At 43.5% G+C, this 15,006-nt stretch overlaps 1 protein-coding gene across 1 annotated transcript; it reads left to right on the forward strand.

Moving 5' to 3' along the window:
- The first annotated feature begins 3,453 nt into the window (after positions 1 to 3,453).
- Positions 3,454 to 12,109, forward strand: LOC109519898 (uncharacterized). The gene is made up of 2 exons (XM_019876753.1): positions 3,454 to 7,434; positions 11,906 to 12,109. The coding sequence occupies exon 1, from the start codon at positions 3,520 to 3,522 to the stop codon at positions 7,408 to 7,410; it is 3,891 nt and encodes a 1,296-aa protein (XP_019732312.1). The 5' UTR covers positions 3,454 to 3,519; the 3' UTR covers positions 7,411 to 7,434; positions 11,906 to 12,109.
- Positions 12,110 to 15,006: the final 2,897 nt, after the last annotated feature.

Below are 15,006 nucleotides of genomic sequence, written 5' to 3' on the forward strand. Positions count from 1 at the left end.
AATTACATTGAACGCTCTTACAAGATCACAATTAGTGTTCATTTGATGTTACTGTATTTGCTGATCCGTGAGCTGTAGGGAATTAATGGGTGGGCCAGAGTCGCAGCCTGGCCCACCCAGAAATTGCCCAGTTGTACAGATTACCCACTCTGGGCCTGGTAATATAAATTAATGTGTTGATTTAAATTGCATTAATTCAAAACACATGCTCATCTTAAAAACAGAAAATTCTTATTTTAGTCAGGAAGGTGATAGATCCCAGCAGCTCCTAACAAGGTGCCAAATTTGCTGAAGGATAAAAAGTTGATGAAACTGAATCTTCATCTCCCAGCGAGAGCAACCGTATGTCTGCCATGACTGGAATAATTCATGACAGCTCTGCATCAATCATTGCTGTTTTTAGCTTCTACGTGCTGGCCTTTCTACAAGTTGGGCATGTGTAAGCCAAAGCTAAGACTCTTGCTATATTGCTATTTTGTTGTCAAATACCTTTCAATGATTCGTGGAAACCGACAGAGATTTCCAATGTGTTTTGCGTCAGAGGCAAACAACACCTGCTTCGTCAAATTATTTGTCTTTCACAGTCACGAAGAGATGACTGTTGCTTGCGACCCCTGACACCACAAATGTTGCATTTTGCTCGTGTCTCAAATGCCTGCGCACTTTATGAAAGTGACCCCTTTACCCCACTACCACGGAAGAGCAACACTGAATGCATTTACATGGACAGCAGTGACCGCTGACCTTATTCCGAATAAAAGATTATATTTTGATTACGGTGTGTCTGCATCAGTTGCTCATAGAATAATCCATTCAGGCCGTAATCCGGTTTGGATGTTACACCACTCCATCTGTGTTCATTTTTGTGGGTGTCTGGTCTTGAATGCTGACTGTAAAAAAGTATCTTAGCCAGTTTTTTCGCCTCTCATGGCATTTCAGAAAATGCAAATAGGTGAGTTTTTCCATCCATCTATCCATCCATTTTCTGATCCGCTTATCCTCATGAGGGTCGCGGGCGTGCTGGAGCCTATCTCAGCCCACATTCATTATAATATAACATACTACACCCAAAACGTACAGAATTATGAACCAGTGAGGTAAGAATATATTTCAACATTTAACACGCATAACTTGACTTTTAGTCTAAAAAAACACAATACATGAGAAGATAATCAAACTCTTAAACCAGTGGTCATAACAACACAAATAATTTATCTAATTACATGTTAAAGTGTCCTGGCATTTAGTATGACTCATCCCTAAGGGTTTGTCACCTTCTGGAAGACATGTGTCAACTCTTTGAGTAGATAGGCAGCTCTGTGACAAACACTTGTCAACTCTGCACATCTGCCATGCTCGTTCACACCGGGAGATTTGCTGCTTTGCTTTTCAGACCACTAGATTTACTCCAGGTAGTCGTTGCCAATCGATTCTGGGTGGGCCGTGACTCTGATTCGAATCAGCATCTAATGTTGGCAAAAACGTCTGCGACAATGACGGATGGGGCTCATGATTGAACACCTGCTGTTTTGATGTACAGTATCCTTTCTAAGAAACTGATCTGCACGCGTCTTCATTTTAAATAGCTACCACTGTGGATGTTATCTGCGGACGTTGTTTCAACCTGTACTTGCTCACATATGGGCATGCATGGAGGAACCTTTAATAGCTCACATACTGCTTGCCTTCTGCTTCCACCTCGTTTACAGCCAGACTACTAGACAGTGGTGATTGCTACAATTTCTTGCTTTTGAATTCAGCTTTCTGTTTATGTGGTGGTAGACTCTTGTGTTTTTCAGTTTCACTGTCTACGGAAATGGAGCCTTAAGTCTTTCAATGTCTCCATCGCCTCATGCTTGCTCATACGTAGTGCAGTTGGTCTTATAATGAGCGAGAAGGATGGTTCTTGACCTTTGAGATACCTTATTTTGTAAATTAGTGCAATATACAGTAAATGGAATTGAATGGAAATAAATTATATGAAAGCAATTCATTACAGCTATTTACCCTGCAATGCATGCAAACAGTCCTTCGGTCAAGCTTTTAGGTATTTTCATGCAATTCAGAAAGGCCTTTTTACATTTAAAGTTAATGTTTTAGACATTATTTAACATGTGAAACATGACATAACAATAAAGGCAACCTCCAAATGATTAAATGCACTTTTAAATCATTTAAAAGCAAACATGTTCATACATTGTGAGAAATGTGCATGTCGTTACACCACATTAGTGACGCAGGATAAGAGTGGGATTTGCAACTGACAAAGGCTTCATAATAGTGACCTCTGGCCTCGATAATGTGCCCATGACACAGAGCAACTGGTGGCTCTGCCTCGCCTTGCCGCATACCAGCAGTCAGGGTTTTGCATGACTCCAGAGGCCACTTGTGTCTTCAATCAATTTCTCTAACTACAGAATAGTGATGCAAGTTAGAGTGAGCAGTACTGAAGAACATGCATCCCATCATCTTGGTTAAGGGCATGAGGTCTACATACCTCCAGCAAGTCCATACAAATCTTGTAACCATATAGGCAAGGCAAGGCAAGGCAGGTGTATTTATATAGTGCATTTCATATACAAGGTAACTCAGTGCAAAAGTACAACATTTAAAAGCATTTACAAACAAAATAATTAAAGACATTTAAAAGCAAAGTACTGTCAAGAAATAAAAAGTATCTTACTAAAATTACTGAAAGAATATGCAATGGAAGAACAACATTTAAAAACAACTGATTATAAAAATGCTTCAAACAACCTTAGGCATAGTTTTGCTGGGATAAAAACATTGCTTTAAATCTGGTTTCAAAAGTTTTTACACTGGCTGACTTCACTTCTGTTGTCAGCTTCTTTCATTTTTGTGCACCGTAACAGCTAAATGCTGCTTCACCATGTCTGCTTTGAACTTTGGGCTCCACTAATCGACCTAAATCTGCAGGTTCACGAGGTGAGCAGGTTTGTCATCATGGTGAAGCAGCCTCCAGTCGTACTGCCACAACTCTAGGCTCTTCTCGCACCCTGAATGTAGCAAAAGCCTCAGGATCTCTGTAGCTATGCTGGTTGATTTGTCTGGCCCACACACCAGGCTGTAGTTTTTCTTAAACATCACATAAAATTGACAGTAAAAATTAATGTGTACTGTTTTTCCTTTCACAGCCATTTGTAGGTCTACTTCACCTCCTTGTCACCTTTGCATATCGTTGCTTTAAAAGTGTCTAAATTATGAAAGGTATTATTGAGGAGCTATTCATCTCCCAAGGGTCCTGAATGTACAGTTTCGAAGGTCACATGCAACGAGCATCATAAAAAAAGACAGCAACAACAATAAAAAATACTTTTGGCGGAAAAGTCAAGAGAAGCTGTGAAATGACGGTGGTCCTCCCCCGCAAGGGTCCCACCCTCTCTCCGCCACCATCCCCTCCCCTCCCCACCGTCTCCCCCTCACCAGTAGCTCTCAGTGCCCACGTCCTGGCAGCCGGCAGAGTTTTCCGTCCTGTGTCGGGTCAACATCGCAGACCTCATGGAAGCAGCGGAGGAAACTCTCACTTACAGAGATGACCCCGGACCTCACAGGACGCTGCTCCCAGGAGGCAAGGCTAAGGACACCGGGGGACATTTTGAGACAAAAAGTGAGTCCAACTACGTGGATTTAGACATGAGACCGGAAGGGGCCAAGACGGTGAAAGTAACGTTCACCGGCGAGGGGAGCCAGCTGTCTGTCAAAAGTGACGGTTCGAAGCACGGGTTGCGTGGACCGGCTTCTGTGGACTCCGTGGACATGGGTGGCGGCGATGACCCGAGTGGATCCACTTTGAAAACAGCCGAACTTTCCTACGAGGAGGATTCAGGGGATGAGACGCGGCTGCAGGAGGAAGCGGACCCGAGCGACTGCAGCGAGGGGGACGAGCTCCAGTACACGGACATGTACCTGAACAGCCGCAGCGAGTCGGACGACGGCGCTAGCGCGATTCTGTCCGACCACAGCGGCGCGGACACGCTAAAGGACGAGTCTCACTATATCACTACGCATGAAATTCAGCTGACCGAACTCGACCACGACGTTGATTACGACCTCGGCCGCGGTGCCAGTTGGGACTTTGAGGACGACAATTTGGTTTACTCCTTCGTGGATTACGCCTCGTTTGAAAGTGACGACAGCCGAACCGGGACTCTGGTATTGGAGGGCAGGGGTCATGTTGCCAAACTCGGTGTGAGCACAGAGCAGGACGACAGCGATCTTGGCGACTCGGAGAAATGCGCTAGCTCGGATGAAAGTGTGTGCAAAAACCGCATCGTCGGGGACAAAATACACGTATCCGTTAAAACCTCCAGAGAGGAGCCGGTCGGCATTACGGACGAGGGCGCCAAGCGCTTTGGAGACGGGAGCCACTTCTCTTTCGTGAGAGCTGGACCTTTGGGAGATAACAGGGCCAAGTATTTCATCCCCGCTCCCGGCCGTCAGCACCTTGCAACCAAACTAAGACGGAAGGACATTAATGAATATTCCAGTGGCGCCTCCAGCTCCATCAGCGAGCTGGATGACGCTGATAAAGAGGTGCGTAATTTAACCGCCAGGTCATTTCGAAGCTTGGCGTGTCCTTACTTTGATACGATTAATTTAAGCACGTCAAGCGAGTCGTCCATGTCGGAATACGATCTAAACAAGTGGTCCGCTTACATGGACTGGAATTACGGACACATCCCGCGGGGGGCAGAGCACAGCGTAATTGCGCACAAGACCTCCAGCGCCACATTGGAAATGAATGAGACGGTGGAGAGTAAAAGAGCCCCACAGCCTAATAAGAGACTAACTTTTCATGAGGAAGCGTCTTTCTGCAAAGGTGCGGGGATAAAAGAACAGCGAGGGGTCACGTTGAATGTCCAGTGCAACTCAGACGCACAAGCAGTTACCAGGCGACCCAAAAATACAAAGAGCTGGTCCGGGGAGGTTCGTGGAGCACTGTTAGCCAGGTCAGGCTGTGAAATGCAGTATCACCACGCAGACAGCACAGACAAGACACATAAGAGGGCCATCTTTGCATCAAGCTTGCTTCAAAATGTCATCTCCAAAAAGATGCAATTCGAGCAGGAGCGTAAGATGGAGAGAGGTGAGATCTCGGACGCATACCCCGTGCACTCCCCTTGTTTTCTGGATGGGGGGAAGGACAGGAGGGGCTTTCATCGGCAAAGCTCTGAATCAGGCTCCGGTTACACTAATTCTGGAGATGACCAGCCTTTGGAGGGCAGCAGACCTAGCTCTTGTGAGCCTGCGGAACAGCAGAAAAGCACAGATATCGCAGCGGATTCAGGGAAAAAGGAGCCTAAAATGGGACTCACTCAAAGTCGAGGCAGCGCGTTTGATTCCTGGAAGGACGACGAAGCCGTGAAGGAGGCTGAGCTCTCCTCAGCCGCGAAGGAAGAGAAGGAGGAATCGGACAGGAGCAACATGCTCACAAAGCTCCTTTTCATGCCGAGCTGCCAGCGTTTCTCCAAAGAGAAGGAACGCTCAGAATGTGAGGCGGTGCTCGAGACAGCAAACACGGCCACTGAAGAAGAAAAGGACAAAGGCGGAAAAACACCTGAGATCAAAATATGTCTGAGAAGTGTGAGGGAAAATAAGGGAGGGGGCCTGAATATTGCCAGTCTGTTAACCCCTAAAATTAGTTCTGTCAAGACATTTCGGGGAGGAGGTGATGCCAAATGTCATATTTTGTCTGCTTCGGATAAGATTCCAAATTTTACAGTTCGAGACGTCAGAGACACTAAGGGCAAGTTCCAAATGCCGATTTACCGTGTCCGAGATGTGCGTAAATTGGTGAAAAGTTCATATCGCTTTTTTTCTTTGGATAATAGTGACAGCAAAGGTGCGGTTGAACCTGCCGAAAAACTTGAAGAGAAGGCCCAAAAGGAGCCAGTAAAACAAGTGTCGCCTTCTCCTATTGTCATTAAATGCCACTCAGTAAAAACAAATAAGTCCCCAAAAGAAACAGAAGCAGATGCGCTGACACAGAGTGCCACCAGCAAAGTGCCATTTGCTGGAACAAAGCAACCAAATCAGTTGGAAGCTGAAAAACTATTGAAACAAAGGCAGGAGAAGTTTGCAGGAGAGGCGGCTGACAAACGTTTCGAGCCTCGAATTCCCAAACAAGCCGCATTGGAGAAACTCAAAGCTGCTGTCAAAACAATGGAGCAGCTTTACGTTTTTGACCGAAACGAATGGAAACGCAAAGCTCAGCCTCAGCAGCCAATCACGGGCAGCCACGTGCTGTCGCTCATCACCCGTGAGGAGCGAGGAGCGGAAGAAGAAACAATGGCAGCGCCTGAAGATGGCGCGGTGAACGTCATACATGTTCCTCGCTGTGACGAATCCGCCCAGCGCAAAACCTTCAGCAACAAAAGCGTCCTTCACCTCGGCAAGAGCAATAAGGCGCACGTCAGCATGAGTTCGGTTGCGAGCCCTGCGCTACAAAGCACGGCTTTACAGTCGATGAAAAGCTCCAATGCGCCAGCCGCACCTTTCTCTGTGAAAATAGAACCCGCGAGACAAGGGCAGGTGGAACAGAGAAAGGTCCAAATCAGTCCCACTAATCCCAGCGTCACACAAAGCGACTCGGAGAACTATTTGACCATGCCGGGTCTGGCGTACACCAATGAGATCAAAGTGGCCAACAAGGAAACAGCTTACACAGAGATGAAGCCGAGCATCAGCCAACAAGTTGACGTCAAGACACCCGAGCAGAAAAGATTATTAATGGCTGAGCACCCAGCTTCGTCTGTCTACCACCAGCCTGCCGCAGGCCCGCAGACACAGCAAGTGTTATGTTTCTCATCCCCTTTTGCCACTCTGTCACCTCCACCTTCGAGTGGAGAGGCGGGCCTTCAAACGCAGCGCAAAATGCTCCTCGACCCCACCACGGGACATTATTACCTAGTGGACACGCCCATCCAGACCAGCACCAAGCGACTGTTTGACCCAGAGACAGGCCAGTACGTGGACGTGCCACATTCACCCGTGCCGCCCATTGCTCCCGTCACCCCCGTGCCCCTTTCATTGCCGCCCCTGGCCCTGAACCCGGGAGCATTCGCGCCCACCTACATGATTTACCCGGGATTCATCCCCTCGCCCACTCTGCAAGCTCAGGCCTTGCTGCCGCCTTTGCCGGGTCACACTGAAGACAGAGAAAAGTTGAAACACACCGCAAGCACAAAGCAGGAAGAGGAAGTGAACGCTCCGTCGGCAGAGAGCCCCTACTACAGTGCCACGGCCGAGGCCCCGCCGGGACAGGTGAAGCCCTCGGTCAGTTCGGACAGGAAGCCCATTATCAGCATCACAACGCAACAAGGTCCAAGAATCATCGCCCCGCCTTCCTTCGACGGAACAACGATGAGCTTTGTGGTGGAGCACAGATGACCAAGAAGACACTTCATTACACATGTAAGTTGGCACATCCCCCAAACAGTCACATTCAATGAATGACCATCATTTTTTCTGCAAAATGGCAGGGCCTTAAAAAAATCCTCAATATTATTTTCAAAAAACTCGACAGCGTTAATTTGACGATATTCTACAAAATTAAAATAGAATCTGCACTTGCTTCGCAGTACAATGATTCATAGACAGCGTTTGTGAACAACAGCTCTTGTTTATATGTAAAATTGCCTCGGCAAAACATTGTACAATGATATTCTAAGGCAGGGGTCACCCACGTGGTGCCCGGGGGCACCAGGTAGCTCCCAAGGACCACAAGAGCAGCCCGATGGCATGTTCTAAGAATAGCGCACACGTGATGGGGCATTGTGATTTTCTAGGAATGTTGTATAAATGACCTTTTGAAAACATAAAGAACAGAATCTAGGTGTTACATTTCGCCGTATTGTGAGAAATCATCACCAAGATCAGTGTCTTCACATAAATGGGTATGATTAATTACAAACAGTAAGTATAGAGCAATCGCTACTGAATGTTTTTAGAATGAATGATCAGTTTTTCCATTGATTAGTCGTGCAATCGTTCCCATCCCCAGCTTAGTTTAGAGGCAGAAATCTTGTTTTTGTGGTTGAGTTCACCAACATTAAAATACAATAGCGTCGTAGTGTCGATCGACATGTTCATGAAAATAATATTATTGCGAGTCACTCTAACATTACGCGTGGTGAGATTGAGTACCACTAGTGGTACTAGAAACGCACTTTGAGAATCGCTGGCTTGTAACATGGGCAACATGGTGGGTGGTTTGGGACTTAACATGTCTGCCTCACAGTTCCTGTATGGAATCTGTTTGTTTTACCTGTGCTTGCGCGTTTTTTTTTTTTTTTTTTTCTAGGTACTCATCCTTCTTCCCACATTCCAAAAAAACAGGTTCATTGAAGACTCTAAATTGTCCATGGGTGGGAATGTGAGTCACATCTCAACATCTTGAGATGATGTGTTTATTGAACAGGTTGTTCAATAAACAATCAAACAACATCTCACCCAAAGTCATCTGGGATGGACATCTGGGCTCACTCATGACAATAATGAGGACAAGGCCTGTAGAAAAAAGATGGTAGGATGGTTTTGTCCACAAGACTTTCAGATTTATTGTCACTTTCTGTGTTTCAAACCGTTTTCTTATGATTTGTTAAAGGATCATTTGCTCCCTTCAAGGGATTGATGGTAATGATTATTATTACAGCTGTAGGGGAAGAGTGATTGACGAGAATACACAAGAGACCGTCAACAGCTGATGTCATCTTATCAATTGTTTGTTGTCCAGACAGAAGGATGAAGGTGGCGCTTGATTTAGATGTGCTGACAGCAGCATCTAGCTTGGATGTTGTTGGTACATATACAGTATCATAAATAACCGAGAGGCCCAGTGAGTTACAAAATGGTCGTCTCCTATCATACATATCTGTCAGGTATCATCGAAGAGGTTGAAATTTGCTGAAAATGTCCAACGTCTGTGCTGTGAATACATGACCCTTTTACTGCGTATGAAGTTGCGCTTATATTTGTTCCTTTTCATCACAGGTGGAATGGAGCAAAATAAAGCGTTATTAATAATTAATGACTGACATCAGTGATTTGTTTACATTTTTTTCAACACGAGGTTAAGCAGTTTGAGGATGCGCTGGTGTTTGGGGGTCTTCCCGTACCACATGCATACTGAGTTTTCAGCTCAGCTGCGGCATGTCAGCGTTAATATACGCGCAGTTGCTTCTTGACAGGTAATGTGAGCCCTCGGAACTGTTGCTGGGCTTGATGGGATCTTCCCGATTTTCCGCATGAGTATTTCAATAATGAGAGGTGACTTTGTTGACATGCTTCATGTTGAGGGTTAGAAAAAAAAAAATGCAGGGAAGTGGAGCTGTTCAGTTGCTGGCTCAAATCAATGACTTGAATTTTTGGACTGAATCAGAAATGACTGATCCAAGGTCTCTGTTAAGTCAGATCTATCAGTCATATGGCTTGCTGCCGCTAGTTACACAAAGCAACAAACTATATTTATTGGGGTCTTTTTGGAATTGCTGTGTTTGCTATTTATCCTGCCCCCGAGCTCACCAATTGTTCAAGCATGTGTATTGTTGTGAAAATATAGATAAAGGTCTGAACCCCCCCAGAACATTAGGAAAAAAAATAAATCGACACCCATTTCAGTGATTTCACGATATACATGAACTGGGTGGACATGTCTCTCATAACCAGATCCATGAACAAGTCTCAAATGCATCCAAATCATGCTCGGTATTCAACTGCAAGTCAGGTTTGGAACAGTCACTGTGGATGAATTCCAGGGCTCGTACTTTGATGAACTCCTGCAAGGGAATTCACCCAAATGAGTTCCAAACAGAAGCAGCTTCACCGTGCAGGTATAATGGACAGATGGATGAGGCTAAATATGTGAGTCATCTAACGTAGGCAACGCATGCCATCAAAGTTCAACGCTCGTTTCAAAAATTCACCATGAAAATGGATAAATCATTTCTGGCAGCTTTAATATTCTTATTATAATTGTTGGGCATCAGAATTTATTTGTTGTTCTTCTAGTTTTGTGCTGTAAAAAGTTTTGTGAAAATAGTTTTTTGTAATTTTGAAGTAATCACACTCAATGCATCCGACTATTTACTGGTTGAGAGTGGCAACGTGAATACTGTCAAAAAGTTTCAATATAAAAACCACAGCCGATACTGTATACAGTCCATAAGTAGGATCATTAAAAAAAAAAAAAAGAACGGTTGACTCACTCACACTTGCCATCCGTTCCAGTCTATTGTCAACCAAGGTGTCAGAATAAGAATACGACTGCGTGAGCTTGTGAGATTCTTGTCAGTTGTGTGGCAGCCAGGGGCTCAGTGTGGGCTTTAGCAGTGGTGTGAAGTGGAACGGTGTGTGTTTAGCTGATGGCGTGTGTGTCAGTGAGTGAATGTGTGTGTAGAGGGAGTGGGGGGTGGGGGTGGGGGGCATGGCTGGGATAGTGAAGCAGGACGAAAAGGTCAGGTCAACGTAAAATATTTGTTGTGCTGATGCAGGGAGAGGACAGCTGCTGGGAGAGATCAGATGCTGCTGCTTGCTACTTGCGCCGTTGTGGAAGCGAGTCCGCCGGGCTGGGACGGGGTCAACTTTTTATAGCCCCCTCCCCCTCTGCCCAGTCCAAAACGGGTGGATGGAGGTGGAGAGCAGTGTCCTCCCTTTACTCTTACATAAACCACCTCAGCTGTGTTTTGAATCCCTGGAGCGGATTGATGTGTACTGTACACTCGAATATGACACTTGGGCCACATCGGAAGCAAATGCGTGGAGATACTTCCAGTGTCAAGGTTTTGAAAATACCAGGAAATTTGGTGTCATTTGTAAACATAACAATCATTGATAATACTTGGAGGTGATTTCTGAAGTGTGGATCCCAGTGGATGTGAAATTCAGAATTTCAGGGCTTCACTGCAGCAATTTTCACTTGCTGCTTGTTTGTGGGTCTTACTGCCTTCATTTTTGTCTGCAGTACGTGAAAAGCATACTCTACCGGCTTCGGAAAACTAAAATGGATGTAATTTGTGAATAAGAAAAATGGATACGACATTTGACAAAAAGCAAGAATATCTTAGAGATGGGAGGCATGTCAAAATTAAAATTGACAGTTGAGACATGCCATGAAAAGTTAACTGGTAACATTCGAGAACAAGGAAGCCAAATAAAACGAATGGAAAAAACATTGGAAAAAGGTTCTCCAGTGAAGGTCGGGGATGAGTAAACGTTTGTGTTCACAGGCCAATGAGGCAGATCATTTGTAGCTGAGAAAACTATGTGAATGTAAAATCTGTCAAATATTTTTATTCTAAAGATAAAACATGTATTGTTAATATTTAAACGTTAATTATAATTAATTTTTTTATTGTGTCTCAATAAATCAGTGGACCAATTATTTAACATAAATGAATTTAAAATATTTAAATGTATCAATTGTAAGGGGGGGGTGGGGGGAAGCACCACTAAATTAATGCCAAAAAATCCTGGATAACTTTTGATAATGGAAACGATTTGTGGGCCAGATTCAAGAATGGAAATTGCCGTATATGACCATACTTTGCCCACCCAACATTAGACTTGACACAAAGCAATTTAAGTCAAACTGACGCCAAAGAAATGTAATTTTGCTCAGGCCATTCACCCGATCTTAACTCAATAGAGTATGATCTTCGCTTCCCGAAAGGCAACAAGAATGGCAACCAAGTAACAATTGAAGAAGGCTACGCAGAAGGCCTGGCAGAGCATCTCCACAGAGTAAAAGTAAACGATGAATCAGGTTTTAAAAATGACAACTGGATAAGGGCGAAAAGTCTCCACTTCAACTCAACTCAATGTACGACCGTTGTATACTCCTGAAGATCTTTGTTAATAAACACAATTTCTTATTTTTCATTTACAGACATCTCCATGGAGAAATCTGCCTTCATCCAACCCCAGCCAGCATTCTGTTCTTCATGACATCCTCTACCCAAAGTCAATACAAGTTTAGCCTCTTTGCATGGCAGCACTTTGCGAGGTAAAAACACAATGTACGTTGCTTTATCAGCCTAGGAAAAAAAAGTCACTTGGTCAACAGAAATAAAGAATGAGTAAGTCATACACGGTATCAAGGACAGGGACCATTTATTTGGAGTGAAGTCGGCTAAATGTGGATTTAGGTTATTATTCTTCTTCTTTTTTTTTTTTTGCATTGTGTTACAAGATTGTGGTGTTGTTGAACACCAGCAGGTCACATTGGCAATAGATAATTGTTTACAAGTTTTAAGCCCATGTTCTACTTGAAGTACATGCATCCTCTGCATCACAACTGCCGAGGTATTGTTTACACCCGCACGGCGGTAGCACTGAATGAATTGTATGGAACGGGTTGAGCTGTGTTTTCAAAGAAAAGAAAGCTTGCACCTTAAATGACGCATTGAGAACAAAGCACACTAAATGGGTCAAAGTGCCCAAGCGGAGCCGGGACTCCTGTTTGAGTTTTTGGGCAGAACTGACACTACTTGTGTTTATTTTATTTTTACACTTTTAAGTGTAATGAGGTTGGAGTTTGTGTGTCTGCTGCATGCATGTGTGTGTGTGTGTGTGTGTGTGTGTGTGTGTGTGTGTGTGTGTGTGTGTGTGTGTGTGTGTGTGTGTGTGTGTGCGCGTGCGTGCGCGCAGATGTGCTACACGTGCAGGGTGTATCATCATTCGGCAAGTACTGTATACAATGAGGAGTCATGTTACTTCACTGTTGAACAGGAGCGTGCTGATGTCACGTGCTCGCGTTCTCACAAGAATTTGGTCGTAAATTGTAGGAAGTAAAATATGACATCATTTCTTTGATTAACCATCAATTGTGTGTCAGTGAGCTGGGACCTATCTCAGCTGGCTTTATGGAAAAAGCCAGATGTTCCCCAGAATTGTTGCCAGCCAATCAAAGGGCACATACACAAGTGGGCAAAATTGTTGATACCATGAAAAAAAAAAAAAACGTATTTATCAGAATATATTTAATGGAAGAATTCATTCAGAGACATTTTTCTCTCATAAAACATTTTGACTATGCAATGAGCTATTACGGATTATAACCCCCTGATCGCTTGTAGGAATCATCCAGACTGTTGTTTTAGCAGGTTTCCAACCCATTGTATTAAAGGTAATTGGATCTGCTGGTCAGTCTTTTTGCCATCATTGTGAAAGATCCACGACTAGATTTAAATTACCCTTCATAAGAGTTTGTATGAGTGTGTTTAATAATTTGGAAGGATGTTTGACAAGAGTAGAGAATGGCAAGTTTGCGCTTTCACCGCAACTTGACCGGATGCATTTGGAAGTGCAACGTCGCACAAAACGTGTATATGTGAATCGCAATCCATCTGTCTTCTTAATCGTGGACTCTGTAATTCGGGACTAGTGCAAATAAATCGTCTTGATCATTATATCGCATTTCGATAAAACTTTTTAAAGGTATATGTGGGTGAAAATGTTTGCAAACGTTTTGCTCTGTATGCTTTCATGCCGAGTTGTGCAAATGAAGCTCAAATGTTTCTTATTTGATTATTTATTGTTAAACATTGAGACCCTGAAAAGAATGATTCTCCATTGAACCTGTTGTATTTATGCTATGAACATAAAGGCCATCATACTTACATGTAAATGTGCATTTTTGCCCGTTGTATCAATTGTATTAATGAATGTTCATGTACTTCATGCACTTGGATTGTCTCTGTTCAACATTGACCGTGATCAATGACTGTGTACATAGATATTGCAGGCACATTTTTTTTGGGGGGGGTGGGATTATTTTCCCCTAAAATGTCAAAGTGACATGAATAAAATATTCTTAAAGGTTAAACAAAGCACTTGGCTATAAGGATGAATATGAAGTTCATTATTTAAGTATACTTGTTTGCGAACAAAGGATGTTGGAAGTCTTGATGGTTTGAAATTAAGTGCAAATGGGATCCGCTGTATTGTAATGACATCATCATACGATGGTGTTGTTTCATTGCATCGTGTGAGCTGTGTGGCATGTGCAGGAAAAAAAAAAAAGACAAAGGTCGGAATGACAGCAGAAAGACATTTTGAAAGGAGAAGTAAGTGCTGTGCACCCATGCTTGACTTTGAATATAAATGAGTGTCATGTAGACTGACAAGCCTACATACCTCCGGAATAAATTCAAAATGCAAGCTTCTTGAAGGTGTTTGCGTTATTTGAATGGGTTTTGGCTCTAACGTACTGCATAAATTCACTTTTAACCTTTGCTCACAGAAAAGATGAGCGATTAAATTCTTTTTGTTGCACTAAAACACAGAAAATGTATCAGAATATATTGTGCGATTTAAATGATGCCGGTTTCAACGAGTGCAAACAAGTACGTAGTGGTTTCAAGAAATAGCTGCACAAAATAAATACAAGAGCATCATAAATTCATAAATAAATACGCATACATATTTGAACACTTGTTGAATATTAAATACATTTTGCCAGTATTCCAGATTCAAATCACAAGGGAAAACAAATAAATAATGAGGGAATATCTTACATTATTCATTTGCTATTATGATTTTTAATAATAGCTATATCAGAATAAAAATGCATGTCCTTGTTTCATTATCTGCGTTTATATGACTGAATGTTTGAAAGGATTAAAAATAATAATAACAATAATAATAATGAATTCATCCAGATTTAAGAGAGCGGAACAAGAGCACATGTGCTGGCTTGCCAGCATGCAAATTTAGCTTTGCGGTGACACTGAAACATCACCCGGCTGAAGCTTAAGTTTAACCTGAGCGTTTGCGGCTGTGTTTACTTGGTCCCCATGGCCGCAACCAGACTGGCAGACACTGCTTTGCCCCCAGCTGCTCTCTGTGCTTTTCAAAGAATCTGCAACAAGGCCCAGTTGTTGGTTTCGGATGCCAACTGGAGCTCTGATGTCAGGCCCTGTTAGAATACCCCCCAAAAATAAATATATAATACATTTGTGGGAAAAAAAGGTTTTGTGGGCCTATCAC

The sequence above is a fragment of the Hippocampus comes genome, unplaced genomic scaffold, assembly GCF_001891065.2.
Source record: "Hippocampus comes isolate QL1 unplaced genomic scaffold, H_comes_QL1_v1.1 scaffold51, whole genome shotgun sequence".
Taxonomy (NCBI): Eukaryota; Metazoa; Chordata; class Actinopteri; order Syngnathiformes; family Syngnathidae; genus Hippocampus; species Hippocampus comes.

Excerpts from the sequence above, each read along its gene's own strand:
- LOC109519898 (XM_019876753.1), top strand. The coding sequence starts at position 3,520 with ATGGAAGCAGCGGAGGAAACTCTCACTTACAGAGATGACCCCGGACCT.